General features: G+C 42.8%; 1 protein-coding gene across 2 annotated transcripts; it reads left to right on the top strand.

The window, feature by feature from the left end:
• The first annotated feature begins 10,825 nt into the window (after positions 1–10,825).
• On the top strand, positions 10,826–14,233 carry LOC109746158 (uncharacterized). 2 transcript variants are annotated; one of them, XM_073509328.1, is made up of 8 exons: positions 10,826–11,111; positions 11,236–11,670; positions 12,412–12,592; positions 12,682–12,901; positions 13,240–13,376; positions 13,472–13,492; positions 13,616–13,903; positions 14,127–14,233. In XM_073509328.1, the coding sequence occupies exons 1-7, from the start codon at positions 10,861–10,863 to the stop codon at positions 13,712–13,714; spliced, it is 1,344 nt and encodes a 447-aa protein (XP_073365429.1). In that variant the 5' UTR covers positions 10,826–10,860; the 3' UTR covers positions 13,715–13,903; positions 14,127–14,233. The 2 variants fall into 2 exon arrangements, with proteins under 2 accessions (XP_073365429.1, XP_073365430.1); XM_073509329.1 differs by lacking the exons at positions 13,472–13,492; positions 14,127–14,233 and having other exon boundaries at positions 13,616–13,990.
• The last annotated feature ends 9,265 nt before the right edge of the window (positions 14,234–23,498 follow it).

The following is a 23,498-nucleotide window of genomic DNA, read 5'->3' as shown; positions in this document are numbered from 1 at the left end:
GTTTACTTTTGTTACTTGTTACCCGTTACAAATTACCTTATCACAAAACTATCAGTTATCGATAATTTCAGTGCTTGAAGAGAATACCTTACTGAAAACCGCTTGTCATTTCCTTCTGCTCCTCGTTGGGTTCGACACTCTTACTTATCGAGAGGACTATGATATATAGATCCCCTATACTTGTGAGTCATCAGTGCTATTCTTACTGAACAAGCCCCCCACTTATGATTAACTCATCTCGCAAGCATCCGCAACTACGAATGAAGAATTAAGATAAATCTAACCATAGCATTAAACATATGGATCTAAATGAGCCCTTTACGGAATAGCGCAAAAACTAGGGCTTAAGCTTCTATCACTCTAGCAACCCATCATCAAATTACTACTTCACACTACATTCCCTTAGTCCCAAAGATGGTGAAGTGTCATGTAGTCGACGTTCACATGATACCACTAAGAGAATCAACAACATACATATCATCAAAATAACAAAAGAATATCAAATTCACATGATTACTTATGACAAGACTTCTCCCATGTCCTCAAGAACAAAAGTAACTACTAACACATCATATTCATGTCGAAGATCGGAGGGGTATTGAATAACATAATGGATTTGAACATATAATCTTCCACCAAATAAACCAACTAGCATCAACTACAAGATGTAATCAACACTACTAGCAACCCACGGGTACCAATCTGAGGTTTTGATACAAAGATTGGACACAAGAGACGAAAGATTTGAGATGAGATGGTGATGTTGAAGATGTTGATGAAGATTAGTCCTCCCATGATGAGAGGGTTGTTGGTGATGACGATAGCTTCAATTTCTCCCTCCCGAAGGGAAGTATCCCCGGCGGAATCGCTCCGTCAGAGGGCAAAGTGCTCCTACCAAAGTTCCGCCTCGAGACGGCGGCGCTCCGGCCCGAAAGTATTCGCCTTATCTTTTTTCTAGGGCATATGGGCTTATATACCAGAAGATGGGCACCGAAGCTGACCAGGGGCCCCACAAGCCACCAGGGCACGCCCTGGTGCCTCGTGGGCACCTAGGTGGCCCCCTCTGGTACTTCTTTTCTCCAATAGTTTTTATTTATTCCAAATAAATCCCCGTGAAATTTCAGCTCATTTGGAGATGTGCAAAATAGGTATCCTGGCATAGCCTTTCCAGGTCCAGAATTCCAGCTGCCGACAATCTCACTCTTTTGTAAATCTTGCATATTAAGAGAGAAAAAGTATTAGAATTGCTCCACAGAATGTTATATTCATTAAAAACACTATAAATAACAGTAGGAAAACATGATGCAAAAGGGACGTATCAAGTGATGGAATTGGATTTCATAGAAATAAAGGAGGCCTCAGAGGGATAGATGTATAAGAAATCCCAGACCTTGAATGGGATGCGGGATGAAGATGACGCGCTCACCGTCATGGGGCTCTGGCACACTGACGGAGGAGTGGTACGATGACTCTTCGATGAGTGGGAGCGGCACCGAGCAACCGAAAGATATCCGAGCGCTTAGAGTTCAGTGATGTCTCCTATGGAGGGGAGCCATTAGCCCCTCTGGCTTGCTGCCTTCTTCGTGTCGCTAGCAGCCCCTGACTTCCTATAGTGGCCTTCGGTTTTTCCCTTAGAGGCCTTCGTCGTCGCGGCATGAGTTAATTTTCCAACCACCGCTCGAAAATGGAAAAGGGGATCAGAAACTTTTTTGGACTCTATTCTTCAGGCATCGGAGCTTGAAGGTGATGGGAGCAAGAAGGGAGGCATGAAGATTGATTCACTGATACGTTTCCAACGTATCTATAATTTTTGATTGCTCCATGCTATATTATCTACTGTTTTGGACCATATTGGGCTTTATTTTACACTTTTATATTACTTTTGGGACTAACCTATTAACCGGAGGCCCAGCCCAGAATTGCTGTTTTTTGCCTATTCAGTGTTTCGAAGAAACGGAATATCAAACGGAGTCCAAACGGAATGAAACCTCCGGGAACGTGATTTTCTCACCGAATATGACCCAGGAGACTTGGACCCTACGTTAAGAAAGCCACGAGGTGGGCACGAGGTAGGGGGCGCGCCTACCCCCTAGGGCGCGCCCCCCACCCTCGTGGGCTCCACGAAGCTCCACCGACGTACTTCTTCCTCCTATATATACCTACGTACCACCAAACGATCAGATACGGAGCCAAAAACCTAATTCCACCGCCGCAACTTTCTGCACCCACGAGATACCATCTTGGGGCCTGTTCCGGAGCTCCGCCGGAAGGGGAATCCACCACGGAGGGCTTCTACATCATCACCATAGCCCCTCCGATGAAGTGTGAGTAGTTTACTTCAGACCTTCGGGTCCATAGTTAGTAGCTAGATGGCTTCTTCTCTCTTTTTGGATCTCAATACAATGTTCTCCCCCTCTCTCGTGGAGATCTATTCGATGTAATCTTCTTTTTGCGGTGTGTTTGTTGAGACCGATGAATTGTGGGTTTATGATCAAGATTATCTATGAAAAATATTTCAATCTTCTCTGAATACTTTTATGTATGATTGGTTATCTTTGCAAGTCTCTTCGAATTATCAGTTTGGTTTGGCCTACTAGATTGGTTTTTCTTGCAATGGGAGAAGTGCTGAGCTTTGGGTTCAATCTTGCGGTGTCCTTTCCCAGTGACAGTAGGGGCAGCAAGGCACGTATTGTATTGTTGCCATCGAGGATAACAAGATGGGGTTTTTATCATATTGCATGAATTTATCCCTCTACATCATGTCATCTTGCTTAAGGCGTTACTCTGTTTTCTTTAACTTAATACTCTAGATGCATGCTGGATAGCGGTCGATGAGTGGAGTAATAGTAGTAGATGCAGGCAGGAGTCAGTCTACTTGTCTCGGACGTGATGCCTATATACATGATCATACCTAGATACTCTCATAACTATGCTCAATTCTGTCAATTGCTCAACAGTAATTCGTTCACCCACCGTAAAATACTTATGCTCTTGAGAGAAGCCACTAGTAAAATCAATGGCCCCCGGGTCTATATCCATCATATTAATCTTCCATCACTTTATTATTGCTTTGCTTTTTATTTTACTTTGCATCTTTATACCAAAAATACCAATAATATTATCTATCATCTCTATCAGATCTCACTCTCGTAAGTGACCGTGAAGGGATTGACAACCCCTATTCGCGTTGGTTGCGAGGAGTTATTTGCTTTGTGTAGATACGAGGGACTCGCGCGTAGCCTCCTACTGGATTGATATCTTGGTTCTCAAAAACTGAGGGAAATACTTACACTACTTTGCTGCATCATCCTTTCCCCTGCAAGGAAATCCAACGCAGTGCTCAAGAGGTAGCAAGAAGAATTTCTGGCGCCGTTGCCGGGGAGTCTACGCAAAAGTCAACATACCAAGTACCCATCACAATCCCTTATCTCTCGCATTACATTATTTGCCATGTGCCTCTTGTTTTCCTCTCCCCCACTTCACCCTTGCCGTTTTATTCGCCCTCTCTTTTCCGTTTGCCTCTTTCTCGCTTTCTTGTCGTCATGGCTAGTCTTATATCTTCTCCGTTATCTCCCGAGAATGAAGTTCTAAATTTTAAGCAAAGGGAGGGAGAAAATCTAAAATACGCTTGGTATAGAATTTGCAATGCTCAAAATAGATCTACCAGGAAGCAATCTACTTTAGTTCTTCTCCACAATTTTTATGTAGGTGCTAATCCTTTGTATAGATATATCCTTGATACCATTACCGGAGGGAATTTCTTGGGTAGCCATACTTTTGACTCTTATAATGCTATGATAGATTTATTTGGCTCACCACCTCTTTTGGTTAATGGAACTATGTTAACTTTGGAGCATGTAATGCAAAGACTTGAAATTATTGAAAATAAAGTTGCTACCGTAGAGTTGATTGAAAATCTGGACAAAAAGATCCACAACCAAATTACCCAATATGGATCTAAGGTGGGAGTCACTTTGAAAAATATTAAGGAGAAGGAACCCATAGTTAATGAAAGAATAAATCAAGATTCCACTAGAATCGATAAACTTGAGGGTACCATTACTAATTTGGAAACCGCTTTTTCTTCCGTAAAGAATACTCCAAGTCCACCAACTAAAATTGCCAAGCTTATGTATGTTCCTAAAAATAAGGGTGAATCCTCTAGTAAGGAAACTGCGGATCTTAAATCTATAAGTATTCATCCCGATCTTTTTGCTATGATTAAGGAACCACTTGCTACGAATGAATTTTTTGATTTTGTGCCTAGAAGTTTGATAATTACTAAAAAGAAATAAATTCCTAAGGATGATAGATGTCTCATTGAAGAATTGCTTACCAAAGATGGCAATACCTAGATCTATCCTTGCTTTTATGCCTAGCTAGGGGAGTTAAATGATAGCGCTTGTTGGGAGGCAACCCAATTTTATTTTTAGTTTTTTTCTTTTGCATCTGTTTAGGAATAAATAATCCATCTACCTTCTGTTTAGATGTGGTTTTATGTTTTAATTAGTGTTTGTGCCAAGTTAAACCTATAGGATCTTCTTGGATGATAGTTATTTGATCTTGCTGTAATTTCCAGAAACTTTCTATTCACGAAAACAATTGTTAAAAATCACCAGAACGTGATAAAATAGTGATTCCAATTGCTGATGATCAATAAAAAAATTGCCTAGGTCGTCCTATTCTGGCTGAATTTTTGGAGTTCCAGAAGTTTGCGTTAGTTACAGATTACTACAGACTGTTCTGTTTTTTGACAGATTCTGTTTTTCGTGTGTTGTTTGCTTATTTTGATGAATCTATGGCTAGTAAAATAGTTTATAAACCATAGAGAAGTTGGAATACAGTAGGTTTAACACCAATATAAATAAAGAATGAGTTAATTATAGTACTTTGAAGTGGTCTTTTGTTTTCTTTCGCTAACGGAGCTCCCGAGATTTCTGTTGAGTTTTGTGTTGTGAAGTTTTCAAGTTTTGGGTGAAATATTTTGATGGATTATGGAACAAGGAGTGGCAAGAGCCTAAGCTTGGGGATGCCCATGGCACCCCCAAGATAATCTAAGGACACCAAAAAGTCAAAGCTTGGGGATGCCCCGGAAGGCATCCCCTCTTTCGTCTACTTCCATCGGTAACTTTACTTGGAGCTATATTTTTATTCACCACATGATATGTGTTTTGCTTGGAGCATCTTGTATGATTTGAGTCTTTGCTTTTTAGTTTACCACAATCATCCTTGCTGTACACACCTTTTGAGAGATCCATACATGAATTGGAATTTGTTAGAATACTCTTTGTGCTTCACTTATATCTTTTGAGCTATATAGTTTTGCTCTAGTGCTTCACTTATATCTTTTAGAGCACGGTGGTGGATTTGTTTTATAGAAACTATTGATCTCTCATGCTTCACTTAGATTATTTTGAGAGTCTTAAATAGCATGGTAATTTGCTTAAACAATCTTAATATGCTTGGTATTCAAGATTTGTAAAACTTTCTTTTGAGTGCGTTGAATACTATGAGAAGTTTGATGCTTGATAATTGTTTTGAGATATGAAGATGGTGATATTAGAGTCATGCTAGTTGAGTAGTTGTGAATTTGAGAAATACTTGTGTTAAAGTTTGTGATTCCCGTAGCATGCACGTATGGTGAACCGTTATGTGATGAAGTCGGAGCATGATTTATTTATTGATTGTCTTCCTTATGAGTGGCGGTCGGGGACGAGCGATGGTCTTTTCCTACTAATCTATCCCCCTAGGAGCATGCGCGTAATACTTTGCTTTGATAACTCGTAGATTTTTGCAATAAGTATATGAGTTCTTCATGACTAATGTTGAGTCCATGGATTATACGCACTTTTCTTCCTTCCACCATTGCTAGCCTCTCTAATACTGCGCACTTTTCGCCGGTATCATACACCCACCATATACCTTCCTCAAAACAGCCACCATACCTACCTATTATGGCATTTCCATAGCCATTCCGAGATATATTGCCATGCAACTTTCCACCGTTCCGTTTATTATGACACGCTCCATCATTGTCATATTGCTAGCATGATCATGTAGTTGACATAGTATTTGTGGCAAAGCCACCATACATAATTCTTTCATACATGTCACTCTTGATTCATTGCATATCCCGGTACACCGCCGGAGGCATTCATATAGAGTCATATTTTTTTTCTAAGTATCGAGTTGTAATTGTTGAGTTGTAAGAAAAATAAAAGTGTGATGATCATCATTTTTTGAGCATTGTCCCAAGTGAGGAAAGGATGATGGAGACTATGATTCCCCCATAAGTCGGATGAGACTCCGGACGAAAAAAAGAGGCCATAAAAAAGGCCCAAATAAAAAATGAAAGAAAAAGAGAGAAGGGACAATGTTACTATCCTTTTACCACACTTGTGCTTCAAAGTAGCACCATGATCTTCATGATAGAGAGTCTCTCATTTTGTCACTTTCATATACTAGTGGGAATTTTTCATTATAGAACTTGGCTTGTATATTCCAATGATGGGCTTCCTCAAATGCCCTAGGTCTTCGTGAGCAAGCGAGTTGGATGCACACCCACTTAGTTTCTTTTGTTGAGCTTTCATATACTTATAGATCTAGTGCATCCGTTGCATGACAATCCCTACTCACTCACATTGATATCTATTGATGGGCATCTCCATAGCCCGTTGATACACCTAGTTGATGTGAGACTATCTTCTCCCTTTTTGTCTTCTCCACAACCACCATTCTATTCTACATATAGTGCTATATCCATGGCTCACGCTCATGTATTGCGTGAAGATTGAAAAAGTTTTGAAAATGTCAAAAGTATGAAACAATTGCTTGGCTTGTCATCGGGGTTGTGCATGATTTAAATACTTTGTGTGGTGAAGATAGAGCATAGCCAGACTATATGATTTTGTAGGGATAACTTTCTTTGGCCATGTTATTTTGAGAATACATAATTGCTTTGTTAGTATGCTTGAAGTATTATTATTTTTATGTCAATATTAAACCTTTGTCTTGAATCTTTCGGATCTAAATATTCATACCATAATTAAGAAGAATTACATTAAAATTATGCCAAGTAGCACTCCGCATCAAAAATTCTTTTTTTATCATTTACCTACTCGAGGACGAGCAGGAATTAAGGTTGGGGATGCCTGATACGTCTCCAACGTATCTATAATTTTTGATTGCTCCATGCTATATTATCTACTGTTTTGCACCATATTGGGCTTTATTTTCTACTTTTATATTACTTTTGGGACTAACCTATTAACCGGAGGCCCAGCCCAGAATTGTTGTTTTTTTTGCCTATTTCAGTGTTTCGAAGAAACGGAATATCAAACGGAGTCCAAACGGAATGAAACCTTCGAGAACATGATTTTCTCACCGAATATACCCAGGAGACTTGGACCCTACGTCAAGAAAGCCACGAGGTGGGCACGAGGTAGGGGGCGCGCCTACCCCCCTAGGGCGCGCCCCCCACCCTCGTGGGCCCCACGAAGCTCCACCGACGTACTTCTTCCTCCTATATATACCTACGTACCCCCAAACGATCAGATACGGAGCCAAAAACCTAATTCCACCGCCGCAACTTTCTGTACCCACGAGATACCATCTTGGGGCATGTTCCGGAGCTCCGCCGAAAGGGGAATCCACCACGGAGGGCTTCTACATCATCACCATAGCCCCTCCGATGAAGTGTGAGTAGTTTACTTCAGACCTTCGGGTCCATAGTTAGTAGCTAGATGGCTTCTTCTCTCTTTTTGGATCTCAATACAATGTTCTCCCCCTCTCTCGTGGAGATCTATTCGATGTAATCTTCTTTTTGCGGTGTGTTTGTTGAGACCGATGAATTGTGGGTTTATGATCAAGATTATCTATGAACAATATTTCAATCTTCTCTGAATTCTTTTATGTATGATTGGTTATCTTTGCAAGTCTCTTCGAATTATCAGTTTGGTTTGGCCTACTAGATTGGTTTTTCTTGCAATGGGAGAAGTGCTTAGCTTTGGGTTCAATCTTGCGGTGTCCTTTCCCAGTGACAGTAGGGGCAGCAAGGCACGTATTGTATTGTTGCCATCGAGGATAACAAGATGGGGTTTTTATCATATTGCATGAATTTATCCCTCTACATCATGTCATCTTGCTTAAGGCGTTACTCTGTTTTCTTTAACTTAATACTCTAGATGCATGCTGGATAGCGGTCGATGAGTGGAGTAATAGTAGTAGATGCAGGCAGGAGTCGGTCTACTTGTCTCGGACGTGATGCCTATATACATGATCATACCTAGATACTCTCATAACTATGCTCAATTCTGTCAATTGCTCAACAGTAATTCGTTCACCCACCGTAAAATACTTATGCTCTTGAGAGAAGCCACTAGTGAAATCAATGGCCCCCGGGTCTATATCCATCATATTAATCTTCCATCACTTTATTATTGCTTTGCTTTTTATTTTACTTTGCATCTTTATACCAAAAATACCAATAATATTATCTATCATCTCTATCAGATCTCACTCTCGTAAGTGACCGTGAAGGGATTGACAACCCCTATTCGCGTTGGTTGCGAGGAGTTATTTGCTTTGTGTAGGTACGAGGGACTCGCGCGTAGCCTCCTACTGGATTGATATCTTGGTTCTCAAAAACTGAGGAAAATACTTACGCTACTTTGCTGCATCATCCTTTCCTCTTCAAGGAAATCCAACGCAGTGCTCAAGAGGTAGCATTCACCTCACCGTGTGCCTTTTATGGGCTAGTAAGAACATCAAAGGGGCATACTAGTGGCAGTAATTTCGCGGGTTCCCTATGCGATGTGTGTTACATGCGTGCGCGAATCGAGAGGTTTGCGAATAACACTGTTGTAAATCCGGAGCACGGTCTCTTTATTGATTACACGTGCCAATGGATGTGGCCTCGAGCTGTGCTAAAATGCTATAATGAAATCTGAAAGGACCGCCCGGTTTTACAGTACATAGTGGCGGTTCGGGTTTGGTCAAAGTTGTTAGAACACGATCGAATTGACGCCCTTATCCCGGCACGGGAAGACCTAGCCGCTAAGGTAATTCTACACTGAAAGGGTTTTCGGATCGTACGAAAGAAAAAAAAGCCTCTTTGGAAACTTGATTGAGGCTCGTCGGATGACCGAGGTATGTTATTCCTCGGGCAAGATGTTGATCGCTTTTGAAGTAAGCACGCGAGGAAGTTGTTGAACCAGTTTGCAAGGTTGAAGACCAAAGATAGAGGGCAGTCATCCGAGGATAGTCCTCGGCTTGAAGACCGGTTCAAGGGCTACTGATGGTGTCATGGATAAGGGGGTGCTAACCACATTGTATCTAGTGGGTTGGACCAAGGACACCCCCCCCCCCCCAAATGACGAGCCAGTGGGCCACATTCATCAGGCACCATGAAGGAATTCAGAAGGAATCTTTTGAAGACCTGACGCATACTCCAAGGCCACGAAGGCAATCTTAGAGATGTTTATCTTTAAATGTAACTGACCTGTGTGTAACCCTAGGTACCCACGCGTGTCTATAAGCCGATGGTTGTCGACCGTAGAGGCCAACTCCATAGATCACATATGATCTCACTGTAGATCAACCTGTACTCTGTACCCCATTCATCAATACAGCTAAAGGAAGACCCGGGGTCTTACCTCTTCAAGAGGGCTTAAACCTGGGTAAACATCGTGTCCCCTTGTGTCATGTTACCATCTGGAAAAGACTATCAGCTCGGGCCCCCCTACCCGAGTTCTGCCCGATTTGACTCCGTCATTGCATCGTTCAGACAGATCAGATGACACAGAGAGCCCCTGCGAGGCCCCCGCGACATGCGAGCTGGAAATGGACGGCTCGTAGGGCACTCTTGCCCTCGAAGCCCCCAGGAGGCGGGTACTCTATCATCCTTTATATGAGTATTTATCGTAGAAGCAATGACTATGAGATATTATGAGTTACAGTGGTGTTAGTTTAATTTGTATTAGGTGGTCACTTTCATGGGCCTTCTAGATGCCGACATGCCATGTTGCATCCCTGGCTATCATGTGGAATTTTCTTTTTGGCACATAAGTACTCTCCCCACACATAAAGCTTTGTTAAGTATGTCTAAAAAACATAAAAGCTTTGTTAAGTTAGACTAGCTCGCAATCCTTTTGCACCGGTACTAGGAAGCTTTCGGATGGATTGTTTTTAAAACATTTTTAAAATCCATTGAACATTTTTAAAAATATTTAAAACATCCGTTGAGCAGTTTTTTCAAATTTATGATTTTTAAAAATCCATGAAAATTATAAATTGTCAATCATTTTTTAAATATGTTAATGCTATATAAAATTTGTGAACATTTTTCAAATGTGTAAAAATTCTAAATCCATTAAAAAATTCAGTTAGTTAGATTAGAAAAAGGGTCTGTCTAGGACACATCTAGATGTGTCACATCTAACCTCATGTCCACTATGTTTGTGGCCTATTTATTTTATCCCAGCTTTTTTTTTGTTCCTTGTTGCTGCGTTATTTGTGGGAGCTTAGATGTGACATCCTTACAAAACATCTAGATGTGAATTAGACAAACTGTTAGAAAAAACGTAGTTCTCAAACGTATTTTAAACCCATGGATATATTTTAAAATTCGTGATTTTTTAAAAATCATAAGTAAACAATAGCCGTTTCTTCTAAAAAAACAAAGATTGAGTGATTTGTGTCAAGAAAAAAACAAAGATCGAGTGATGAGAAGAAAAAAAATCGAGCGAGCACGAAGTGATATTTGGGCCGGGAGGAGACGCGCGGCTGAAGAAGGGCCTGGCTCGTGTCTCCGTTCTTTTATATATTCTCCTCAATCTCAATCTCAATCCGGCGGCCGCTCTCATGGCGTCCAAGGCGCTTCTTCCTCGGGAGTGCCTCCCCCGGCGCAGTCCCCGCGGCGGCTTGGAGCCGATTACAGTCTACGTCCGCGTCGACGAGGAGGGGAACTATCACCCGAGGTACATCTCCGCCAAAGTTGGGCGAGTGTTCCGAGATCTCCAGGATCTTAAACAAGCAGTCCGTACATTCTACACCAGCCTCTACATCGCCCGTCACCTCCTAAAGAGGCCTCTGGCTCCGCCGCCGTCTCCGACGTGTGTACCTCTCCCTCTCGAATCTTATCTTCTACTTATTCCAGTTTATTACTGTACTACTGTATTTCATTTCACTGATCGATCAACGGAAATTCCAATTTATTTTGATTGCTTTTCCTGCCAGCGACGACGTATTCCAGTTCGAGTTCGTGGTGGAACCTGCAGCAGATGTGTCGTCCCTCAAGGCTAGTACATCATTGGAGGAGAAATCGTCCGGTTCCGACAAGGTTCCTGATGAGAAGCCTGCAGAGGTGTCTTCCCTCAAGGACTCGCTCAAGGCTACAACATTGGAGGAGAAATTGTCTTCCTCTTCCTCTGGGCAGCAGCCGGATCAGGACACGGTTATGGCCTCACCACCATCAGGGAACTGCCTTGCCTCACCTTCTGGACCAGGCATTTGGCAACGAGAACGACAGGACTGGGGTTTCGGATATTACATCAGGCTTGATCTTAAGGGATCTTTCCACACATATCCGAATGCAGGCGGGCCGTTTAAGAGCTTAGAGGAAGTCGGTAAGGCTATGGATCGCTATTTTCATCAACATCGGGATCCAAAGCTGTAAATCTCCTCAACTCAATTCTGGATGAATGTTCATCGCTCTTACCATAGTGCATATCTGCTATTGACTCGTTATGTCGAAATTAATAACAAATGACTTTTCAAGCTGGATTCCTCTGATAACCTGACAATTTGATTGTAGGAAACACAACTAGTATACAATGATGATTTGTAGTATATCCCTGTTTTGATGGCACCAAAAGTTAGTGGTATACTTTTGTAAATTTATTTGCGAGACAGTTGTTTAAATAGTGTACGTATGTATAAATCATAGAAATAGCTGAAACTAATATAGTACTCCCTCCCTCTGGAAATACTTGTCCGAGGAATGGATGTATCTAGATGTATTTTAGTTTTAAATACATCCATTTGTATCCATTTCCACGACAAGTATTTCCGGACGGAGGGAGTATCACACACCTCTATTTCTGTCAATCAATGGTGATAGCCAGAAAGTTCAGCTCTGTTAGTTAACTAGGCCAAACAGTTTGCAACCTTGAAATCAAAAAAGGGATAGCTTTTTCTCTAGGAGTAACGCTCCGAGAACTTATACACATGTGAACAATCCTGGTTTTTTTTTCAGGTCTTGTTCTTGTTGCTCACTAGTCTGCAACATTCTGTCCAAACTAGTGCATCGTAGTCCTACTGATAACATTAACTTTTGTACAGTATAACTTACTATTGTCCACTTCTGAGAAAGTGCAAGCTACTAACCATATACAATGCTCTGATCTAAATTAGGCTAATGAATAAAGGTGGGGTTCCGTCACGAGAGATTTCTATAGAAAAAGCTCGTTATTGGCCTGATGGCAGAAGGAAGAAGCTTTCCAGATCCTATATCATCAAGCAGTTCCATAATCAAATGCGCCGATTACTTCAAGCTTTGGTGGACAAGCATAATGAGGATCACAGCCTTTCGGGGGTTTGCTATCTCTCCTCTCTCTCTCTCTCTTCCTCTCATTGTTTTATCCATGCAATAGTTGTTGATCAGACCCATGCTTCTTACGATAGGATCTTGCATATGAACTCAAAGATGTTTTGCACGCCACAACAATTTGTGAGGGGCGTACTACATGCTACTATCATCTCAATTTCACGGTGACTAAAGGAGCTGGTGATTCTAACTCTGGCATTGAAAACCTTTTCTTTGCGGAAGTCAAATGTGTGCTACAAGGAAAAGAAGAGGAATTTTCGGTCACCTGTTTCTGCCCGGTTGAATCTACCGATAATGGTACATTCTACCCTTTTCTTAGATTTTGAGTATTGATGAAATGCATTTTGTGGTTGGCACCAACTTGAGATTATCTGTTACATATAGCCATAAATGTGTTTCTGACTACAGCACTTGATCTTTAGTTTTGTGAGTTGTTAGTTTGCCCCTTGCTTAGATCCGTGAGCTTTAGATTTGTGAACATTTTCAAACTGGTTCATGCATGGCCATGACTGATGTGTACAAAGAAAATCTTTTACTTTCAGTACTTAAAATAGTCAGCAATTATGATGTAGTATTGGTGCCTGGTTGGTTACCTTGCAGTTAACTCTTTTCTTGTGTTTTTTGTTAATATAAAGGATACTGCTATGGTTCTACCATGCATAGGGATGTCAATATGAAGCACCCCATCAGTGCCGATGCATACCTTGCCGGTCAGGTGAAGGCGGGATATTATTGTTATGAAGGCTGCAGCAACGACTCAGACGACGAAAATGTATGAACGATACCATCTTTAATTTTTTTGCTGAGCCTTGTACCATTCTTGTTGCTTTGCTGTTAACTATACATGTGTTTCACCCCCTTTTGCAGATGGAAGCCAAGAAAGAAAAGGTAAGCTATATTTGGACGGTAATGCCATTTCTTTGGCACTGTGACGTTAATTAGTACAACTAACACAATTCTGCTGGTTACTTGGTTGGTTGTAAATTGTTTCTCCTGTATTTATTTCTGTAGGACGTTGCTGATAAAACGTGTATGAAGATGTTGACGCAGCCTCCGACTATGAGGGCTTTTGACGCCGACAACATGACTTTTGACGACACCGACGACTAAGAGGCAGAGGGGCAGGCAAGCCAACATGGAAGGGGGCAACTGGCCGGGTCCAACAAGTTCAAGACCCAAGCAGTTTTGCTGGCTCTTTACTTCTGTTGGCTTAGTCGATTGGTTGACTATCTTGTAAGCTCGGTTGTACTTGTAGTGATGTTGGCATGTTGCGCCTGCTTATACTGTAAATAAACTGAGGTTTGTTTCTGGAGCATCAGGGATCAGGATCGATCCTAGATTTTACGCTTTGTGCATGTACGAATCAAGGTGACATTGTTTGTTCCTTGTTTTCATCTTATTTGACCTGTGCCATCCTCCACTTAGTCTCATCTTCCGAGACACGTAATTGAAATTAGACAATTACTCTTAATGTAAAGCCTTTGGGAAGGAAGCATGGGGTTGGACAATTTTAACAGAGCAGTATATAGATAGTTTTTTCATGGATTCTATGTTAACTTTGTGCAATACTTCTACATGACTAAAGAATCATAGATTATTGTTAACTTTGCATACTTCTACATGACTAAAGAATTTTCCACTCCTAGATTTTACACTTTGTGCATGTACGAATTAATGTGACATTGTTTGACCCTCCTATTGTAAGCTTGGTTGTAGGATGTTGGCATGTTGCGCCTGCTTATACTGTAAATAAACTGAGGTTTTTTTTCTGGAGCAGCAGGGCTCAGGCTAATAAAGATGATATGGCTTAGCAGTCCGTTTCTTTCAGTGATAATACATGTCTCATTTATATCGTAAGGATCATAATACAAGCCACGTGAAAAGATATCAGATCGCTAGACTTTGCACAAAGGAACGCCAATCAAGAAAGAAAATTGCAATCAAGACCGAAGAATCCCCGAGCTTGACACTAACGCTCGCCACCTGCCTCTAGTGCAAAGGAAAAACTGACGGGGCACCTCCTCGCCCGAGTTCAACACGGCTTCATCGTTGATATACAACTTTGTGGACATCTAAAAGTGGCTCACCAAAAGTGAAACTATTGCCGTTGAACGAATCAGACCGAGATTACACCCCGAACACCCCATCAAACTCTAGATCTAGCACCCCTGCACGACTAAGACGTCGGAGCGGGAAATCATACCTGCAAGCCACCAACCACAAACCCAACACACGATCCGTCTTTCAAATGTCGTTCATGCAAACCACAATCTGCATGAACGCCGTCGCAACAGCGGAGCCCGAGGACACAAGACCGCCACAAGGATGCTGCCACCACCACGACATCCCCGTTCCCAAATCCATCACCGACCATAGAGCTGACCGCCTTGTTGAGGGAGGAATTTGAGCATACTAGGGCCCTAAAACCTAAAGCTACCTGGTGCGCACGCGTGACACCCGGCGACCCCCCTCACTACCGAAAATCAAGAGGCCGTCAGTGGAGGGGAGCTACAGGGGGACGGCACCAGAAGATTGGAAAGTGAAGCCACCAACCACAAACCCAACACACGATCCGTCTTTCAAATGTCGTTCATGCAAACCACAATCTGCATGAACGCCGTCGCAACAGCGGAGCCCGAGGACACAAGACCGCCACAAGGATGCTGCCACCACCACGACATCCCCGTTCCCAAATCCATCACCGACCATAGAGTTGACCGCCTTGTTGAGGGAGGAATTTGAGCATACTAGGGCCCTAAAACCTAAAGCTACCTGGTGCGCACGCGTGACACCCGGCGACCCCCCTCACTACCGAAAATCAAGAGGCCGTCAGTGGAGGGGAGCTACAGGGGGACGGCGGCGACCCTCCTCACTACCGAAAATCAAGAGGCCGTCAGTGGAGGGGAGCTACAGGGGGACGGCACCAGAAGATTGGAAAGTGTTTCAGGCGTAGGGGCATATTCAACTTAGCTTTACACGACACAGACGTAGATGCTCATCGAACGAATTCAGGACGCGGTACAGACGTAGACGCTCATACATACGCACATATGCTCAACCCTATGAATGTACCACTGTACTGCTAAGTCTAGCATTTTTGCTGCGGGCTGGTGAATTGGAAGAATGCTTTCTGAGAAATAAGAAGTGGGACTCGAACCTAGACCACTTAGGTGGTGAGTTGTATCTAACATTGGCCCAATAACCACTACGGTTGAGCTTCTTTGTTGTCTTGTTAAAGGAAATCTTTCTATTTGACTTATCTGCTGGAGGAAAGGAAATATTGCTCAAATCTGTTGTACAAGCTATCCCAGCTTACGCCATGTTCGTCTTTAAAATTCCTAAAAAAAATTGTAAAGGAATTATTGACGCGAAGTCGCAATTTTGGTGGGGTGACGAGGACAACAAGAAGAGAATGCATTGGATGGCATGGTGGAAGATGTGTGTACCAAAAAATCAAGGAGGTATGGGTTTTGGAGGTATACAGTGTTTCAACATGGCTTTGTGAGCCAAACAGGCATGGCGCCTGATTGGTAATCCCGAGTCCTTATGTGCATCTATCTTGAGGGCTAAATATTTTCCGGAAGGGGATTTATTGAATGCAAAACGAAGAAAGGGCTCCTCTTTTACTTGGCAAAGTATTATGGCGGGAGTAAACTCGCTTAAAAATGGTTATATCTGGCGGGTTGGAAATGGACAAAATATTGATATTTGGAGAGATGCATGGATCCCGAACTGTGCGAATAGGAGGGTCATCACTCCGAGAAGGGGGCACCTTCTGTCAAGGGTTTCTGATCTCATTGATCCAGTCACGAATTCTTGGGATGAAGATTTGATGAATCAAACATTGTGGCCAATTGATGCTCAAAGGGTGCTCGCAATTCCCCTTCCGATGCATAATATGTCGGATTTCATTGCTTGGAGTTATACAAAAAATGGTGTTTTCACTGTACGGTCAGCTTATTTGGAGGAATGGAACAAGCAACATGGAACAAAATTGCAACATGCTGATGGTATGGGAAGAATCAAGGCTAATCCTATTTGGGGTAAGGTTTGGAAATTATCTTGTCCGGCAAAGGTTAAAATTTTCATCTGGCGACCTTGCATGGAACCCTCCCATGCCGTGTTACGCTTGCGAATAGGCACATGAAAGTATCGCCCAATTGCCCATCATGCTCGAAGGGGGCAGAAGATACAAAACACGTTTTATTCATGTGTCAAAAGGCAAAAGAGACATGGGGCAAGTTAGGATTACATGAGGTGATCAATAAAGCTTGTGCTACTGATCGTGCGGGAGAGGCGGTTTTGGAATTCTTACTACTTATGCCAGAACAAGAATTAGCAATAATGGGTTCTTCAAAAGCACATGAACTGATCGCTGTTACAGCCTGGTACTTATGGTGGGATAGACGCAAACTGGTTCATGAAGGAAAGTTTCAAGATGCAAACCAAATTTTCATGGGTGCCCGGGCTACAATGGCTAAGTATGTTAATGCACACTCCCTTAAGGCAACTACTAAATCAGGAGGATGGACAAGACCTCCTATGGGTTTTGTTAAGCTTAATGTTGATGCCTCTTATGACCATGATTTACTTAGAGGCACAGCTGGAGCTGTTCTCAGAGATGATAATGGAAGATTCATTGTTTGTGGAAACTGGAGGATTGAGTGGTGTGCTGACGTATTAACAGCAGAAGCTTTGGCTCTTAGATTCGGCCTATTCCTTGCACAAAAGGCGGGTTGCAATCGTCTTGTCGTTAATTCTGACAATATGGAGGTGATTGAAATAATGGAAAATGGAGGACATTCGGCGGGAGCGGCGGCGGCAGTGTTCGAATATTGCTATTTCATAGCTTGTGATTTTCCGCTTGTTAGATTTGAACATTGTAATAGGGAAGCAAATAAGGTGGCTCATGAAATTGCTAGGCTAGCGAAATTTTCAGTTACTACTGACTGGTTTGAGGAGCCTGTAAGGGACATTGTACATTTACTTATTGACGATGTAACAATTATTTCCAATAAATAAAGTATATGTTCATTTTAAAAAAATATTTCTATTTGACGAGTCTTTAGTACTATATTTACATGTATTAATAATTATTTATGATAAAAAAACAGCAGATGAACCGGTAAACGGGTGGTTCGAGCGGTAAAAACCTGAGCCAACTGGCTCACCGGTTCGATTGCCGGTCTAGTTTTTTAAGTGAGTCTAAGGCAAGATCTGACGGCCGAAACGACTCAGGGCATGAGAGGACTACATTTAGGCTCAGTTTTACTGTCCTAAACTAGATAATTAATGGCGCGCGTTGCTGCGTCAGTCAATTTTGGCCCTTTAATAATTGTGAGTACAACTATTTAGAGTGGTAGTATTTTTAACATTCTTATTGTTCTATCGACAATGATGATTCTCTGTAGCTTTGTTGCGTACCTTCACATGCATGAATAATGATGTCCATTGATGGGATTTTTTTACACCGTGAATTCATAATTACCCAAAGTCTCGATCTGATGGCTAGAAACGCTAAATAGGCTGAGATGGTTGGATTAGCGACACTCCAAAAATAATAAGAAAAGGAGCAGAATGGAAGTGATCAGTTGTCTCCATTGTGGCACAAAAACATCGTTACTAAGCTCTTGTTTACACAGAGATCACATAGCCACATCTTTACTAAACTCTTGGGAACTTGATGTAGCCCGCCACTAAACAGTTTAACGAAATAGCTAGAGTAAATAGTTAACACCCCTTTAGCATGTAATTTCTAAGCACAGCCTACCCCGATAATAATTCAAGTTGGCTGAAACACACTTAGCTATGACTTAATCTAAGACTTTAAACTCGCATCATGTACATCTAAAGTAAAATTATATAACAATAAACCAGCTTCGACGATAGTAGCCACACTTGTATTAACTGAAAATCATATTGAACAATCACAAGCACACAGGCTGTCTCCCATACAGAGGTCAACATAAACTCGCCATTGCTTTGCTCAGTTTGAAACAAGGTAAGAACAAAGTTTCATAATTTCCCTCAAGAGTTGAGAATAACTAATCCCGTACTATACCTGAGTTTGGTCTTGTTACGCAAAGACTTCAATTCATCTTTTGGTGACAAGACAAATATTTCACTTGGTTGGATTTCCATAATAGGCTAATGTTCATCAGGGAAATCCATGTAGAAGTCATGTTATTTCGTTCAGTTTCATTAGACGTTTTTAAATATGAGAAAGCACATGGTTTAGTCGACACTGTCGTAGATCTTCAGGGTACAAAAATGGCAACAGTGAATGCATCCATGAATGATCAGCATTGAAAATGACACTGCAATATATCTGCGATGAAATTTCTGTGAAACAAGTCAGACATGGCACAAAACAATGGCAACAGTGAGAGCATCCATGGATAAAATAAGAAGTGTGCTTTTTGGTTCAGCTGTAACACCGAATAAGTGGCCATCAATTTGCTTATGCTTGTACAACGCTCCACTACTTTCATTCCAGACCTTCAGGGTATCTTGAGCTATATTGACATTTAGTCCCTCCCTTTCTAAGTATAAGCACTTTTAGAAATTTCCATATGGACTACGTATAGATGTATAGACATATTTTAGTATAGATTCACTCATTTTGTTCCATATGTAGTCCATATTAGATTATCTAAAAGGTCTTGTACGGTATTTAGGAGCGGAGGGAGTAGATAACTATAGAGAGTTCACTGACCAGTTAAGCAATTGCAAGTCTCCATTCAACAGCAAGGACATGAGCAGCTTTTTGTGCAAGTATTGACTATGACTATAATCTTATACTGTTAAATTTATAATTTGAAATAAGCTGGACAGAGAATATTCAGAATTTATAAGAATATGGTGGACTGGTACTGGGACTCGGAGTCTGGGACTGGGAAAAGAGAATTATTAGAATATACATGCGTTAAACATGCATGTATTACCATGAAGAATGGGCTGACATCTTGGGCAACCACTCTGCAGTTCCATAGGAAAGGCACGTGTAGAAATTAGGTGATCATACGGAATAGCTCTCCTGCAATGGAATTTTTAGCACACCAGATCAATAAGAAAACTTAGTTTGGATCTAAGATCACAATATATTTCTCGCGACGATTTTGACAACAAATTGGTAGATGAATTATTGGACAGAGCAAGTTAATACAAAGTTCCCTTCCATCCATTAGATTCAGACATGAGTGATTTAAGGTTTGAAGGGGTCGTCTTACAGATGGTGTCCCATCCAGCAGCGCATGAACAAGGTAGGGCCGTAAGGGAATGGATGACCATTGTAGCTCGCACGGCTCGCACGCGCCGTCACTTGCGGCCACCGAACGGGGTCGCCGTTGCTGGGAGGTGGTAGGCATCGGCGAGGAGGATACGACCTGGAAGGCCTGGTGGTGATTATATACGCGAGCCTGGAAAGGAAGAAGGTGAATCGCAATAGTAACTGACCTGCAATTATCATTGCACATCGATTGCCAGTAATGACCTGCAGCAACTGCGATTTACGTTGCCAATAACCGGCCGGCGAGTCGACAACGATGATGACGGCGTTGCCGCCCTCTCTGAGAGCGCTACCCTGTCGCTCGCGTGGGTCAGACTGCAGGCCTAGATCACATCAGCCCAATTGGCCCAAAATCACAGAAGATGTCCGATTTTAGTTACCGGAGCAGCAGCCCATTCCTGTTGAGCGGGTTAGTGGTCAGCTTACAAAGCCCATGCGGGATAAGAACGAGATCTAACGGCCAGAACACCAGATCCTATGGCTGGGAACGCTAATGGCCTGAGAGGGCTCTATTAGTGCACAGTTTTAATGTTTCTAAATAAATAAATGCTTAACACATGACAACTCGGCTGCGTGCGTACTTTCTATTCTCCCCAGTCTATGAATAAATTCACAATATTTTTTAAATCCGTGAAATATTTTCCAATCTCGTGATTTTTAAATCTGTGGACTTTTTAAAACTCTCAAACATTCATAAAATCTGTGAATTTTATATATAATTTGTGAACATTTTTCAAATATGCAAACATTTTCTAAATACATGAACATTTTTTTAAAATTTCCAGAAGAAATTGAGTTAACATTTTTTAAACCCATAAACATTTTATGAAATCGTGATTGTTTCAAATCCATAAGAAAACAATGCGTTTCTTCTAAAAATGATAGTGTGAGAAAAAAAAGATCGAGCGAGCGAGCGATGAACCAAAACACTTTGTGGTGCTTTTCCTAAGAAAAAACACTTTGTGGTGCTCAATTTTTTTCACTCCAACCAGTTTTGGTGCCCTTCTTTTCTTGGAGAAGTGCCACGTTTATATTACTAACATCAGCAGATTACAACATACATGGCAAATCTTAGGAGAAATCCAAAGAGACTGCACAGTGAAATTACAAGAAGCAAAGAAAATTTACAGAAAAAAAAATCTTCCTGACCCTTGCAATCACCAACAAAACAACCACAATTTTCAGCCACTGCCGTGGCCGAAGTGTCTGTCGGAAAGGAGAAGAAACGGTCTCCATCAAACCAAGATCCAAGAGAAAGCCATAGCAGCAAAACTGTGTTGTGAGCCTCTGAACAGGCGTTGCCCCGAACGGCGCCACACTTGTCGTTGTGGGTTGTCGGCTGGAGCAAATCTCCACTCCACTTGGATCATGATTCTGAAGTCTTCATGCGGCAACGCCGTCGAGGGGCTCCAGAACCGGCAACCATCTTCCACCTTTGAAGAAACTCTAAGTGCACCATACCTTGGACGAGACCGCCACCACAACGTCGGCCACCTCCAACACCAATAATTTGGCTACACGACAGCGCCAGAGGAACCGCTAATGCGACATGAACGAAGCCAAAGAAACAGGTGTAGGGAATCGTAGCATAATTTTAAAATTTTCCTACGCTCACCAAGATGCATCTATGGAGTATACTAGCAACAAGGGGAAAGGAGTGCATCTACATACCCTTGTAGATCGCGAGCGGAAGCGTTCCAATGAACGTGGATGACGGAGTCGTACTCGCTGTGATCCAAATCACCGATGACCGAGTGCCGAACGGACGGCACCTCCGCGTTCAACACACGTACGGTGCAGCGACGTCTCCTCCTTCTTGATCCAGCAAGGGGGAAGGAGAGGTTGATGGAGATCCAGCAGCACGGCGGCGTGGTGGTGGATGCAGCGGGATGCCGGCAGGGCTTCGCCGAGCTTATACGAGAGAGAGAGAGATGTTGCAGGGGAGGAGGGAGGCGCCCAAGGCTGTGTTGTTGATGCCCTCCCTCCTCCCCCCCTTTATATAGGCCCCCTTGGGAGGGGGGGCGCCGGCCAAACCCATCTAGGGTGGGGGGCGGTGGCCAAGGGGGGTGCCTTGCCCCCCAAGGCAAGTGGGAAGCCCCCCACCCTAGGGTTCCCAACCCTAGGCGCATGGGGGGAGGCCCATGGGGGGGGCGCCCAGCCCACTAGGGGCTGGTTCCCTTCCCACTTCAGCCCATGTGGCCCTCCGGGATAGGTGGCCCCACCCGGTGGACCCCCGGGACCCTTCCGGTGGTCCCGGTACAATACCGGTAACCCCCGAAACTTTCCCGGTGGCCGAAACTTGACTTCCTATATATAATTCTTCACCTCCGGACCATTCCGGAACCTCTCGTGACGTCCAGGATCTCATCCGGGACTCCGAACAACTTTCGGGTTTCCGCACACACATATCTCTACAACCCTAGCGTCACCGAACCTTAAGTGTGTAGACCCTACGGGTTCGGGAGACATGCAGACATGACCGAGACGCCTCTCCGGTCAATAACCAACAGCGGGATCTGGATACCCATGTTGGCTCCCACATGTTCCACGATGATCTCATCGGATGAACCACGATGTCGAGGATTCAATCAATCCCGTATACAATTCCCTTTGTCAATCGGTATGTTACTTGCCCGAGATTCGATCGTCGGTATCCCAATACCTTGTTCAATCTCGTTACCGGCAAGTCTCTTTACTCGTACCGCAATGCATCATCCCGTGACTAACGCCTTAGTCACATAGAGCTCATTATGATGATGCATTGCCGAGTGGGCCCAGAGATACCTCTCCGTCACACGGACTGACAAATCCCAGTCTCGATCCGTGCCAACCCAACAGACACTTTCGGAGATACCCGTAGTGCACCTTTATAGTCACCCAGTTACGTTGTGACGTTTGGCAAACCCAAAGCACTCCTACGGTATCCGGGAGTTGCACGATCTCATGGTCTAAGGAAAAGATACTTGACATTGGAAAAGCTCTAGCAAACGAAACTACACGATCTTTTATGCTATGCTTAGGATTGGGTCTTGTCCATCACATCATTCTCCTAATGATGTGATCCCGTTATCAATGACATCCAATGTCCATAGTCAGGAAACCATGACTATCTGTTGATCAACGAGCTAGTCAACTAGAGGCTTACTAGGGACACGTTGTGGTCTATGTATTCACACATGTATTACGATTTCCGGACAATACAATTATAGCATGAACAATAGACAATTACCATGAACAAAGAAATATAATAATAACCATTTATTATTGCCTCTAGGGCATATTTCCAACAGTCTCCCACTTGCACTAGAGTCAATAATCTAGTTACATTGTGATGAATCGAACACCCATTGCGTCCTGGTGTTGATCATGTTTTGCTCTAGGGAGAGGTTTAGTCAACGGATCTGCTACATTCAGGTTCGTATGTACTTTACAAATATCTATGTCTCCATTTTGAACACTTTCACGAATGGAGTTGAAGCGACGCTTGATATGCCTGGTCTTCCTGTGAAACCTGGGCTCCTTCGCAAGGGCAATAGCTCCAGTGTTGTCACAGAAGAGAGTCATCGGGCCCGACGCATTGGGAATCACCCCTAGGTCGGCAATGAA

This window comes from Aegilops tauschii, chromosome 2, assembly GCF_002575655.3.
Source record: "Aegilops tauschii subsp. strangulata cultivar AL8/78 chromosome 2, Aet v6.0, whole genome shotgun sequence".
Lineage (NCBI taxonomy): Eukaryota > Viridiplantae > Streptophyta > Magnoliopsida > Poales > Poaceae > Aegilops > Aegilops tauschii.
This window is presented reverse-complemented; position numbering and strand designations above follow the sequence as displayed.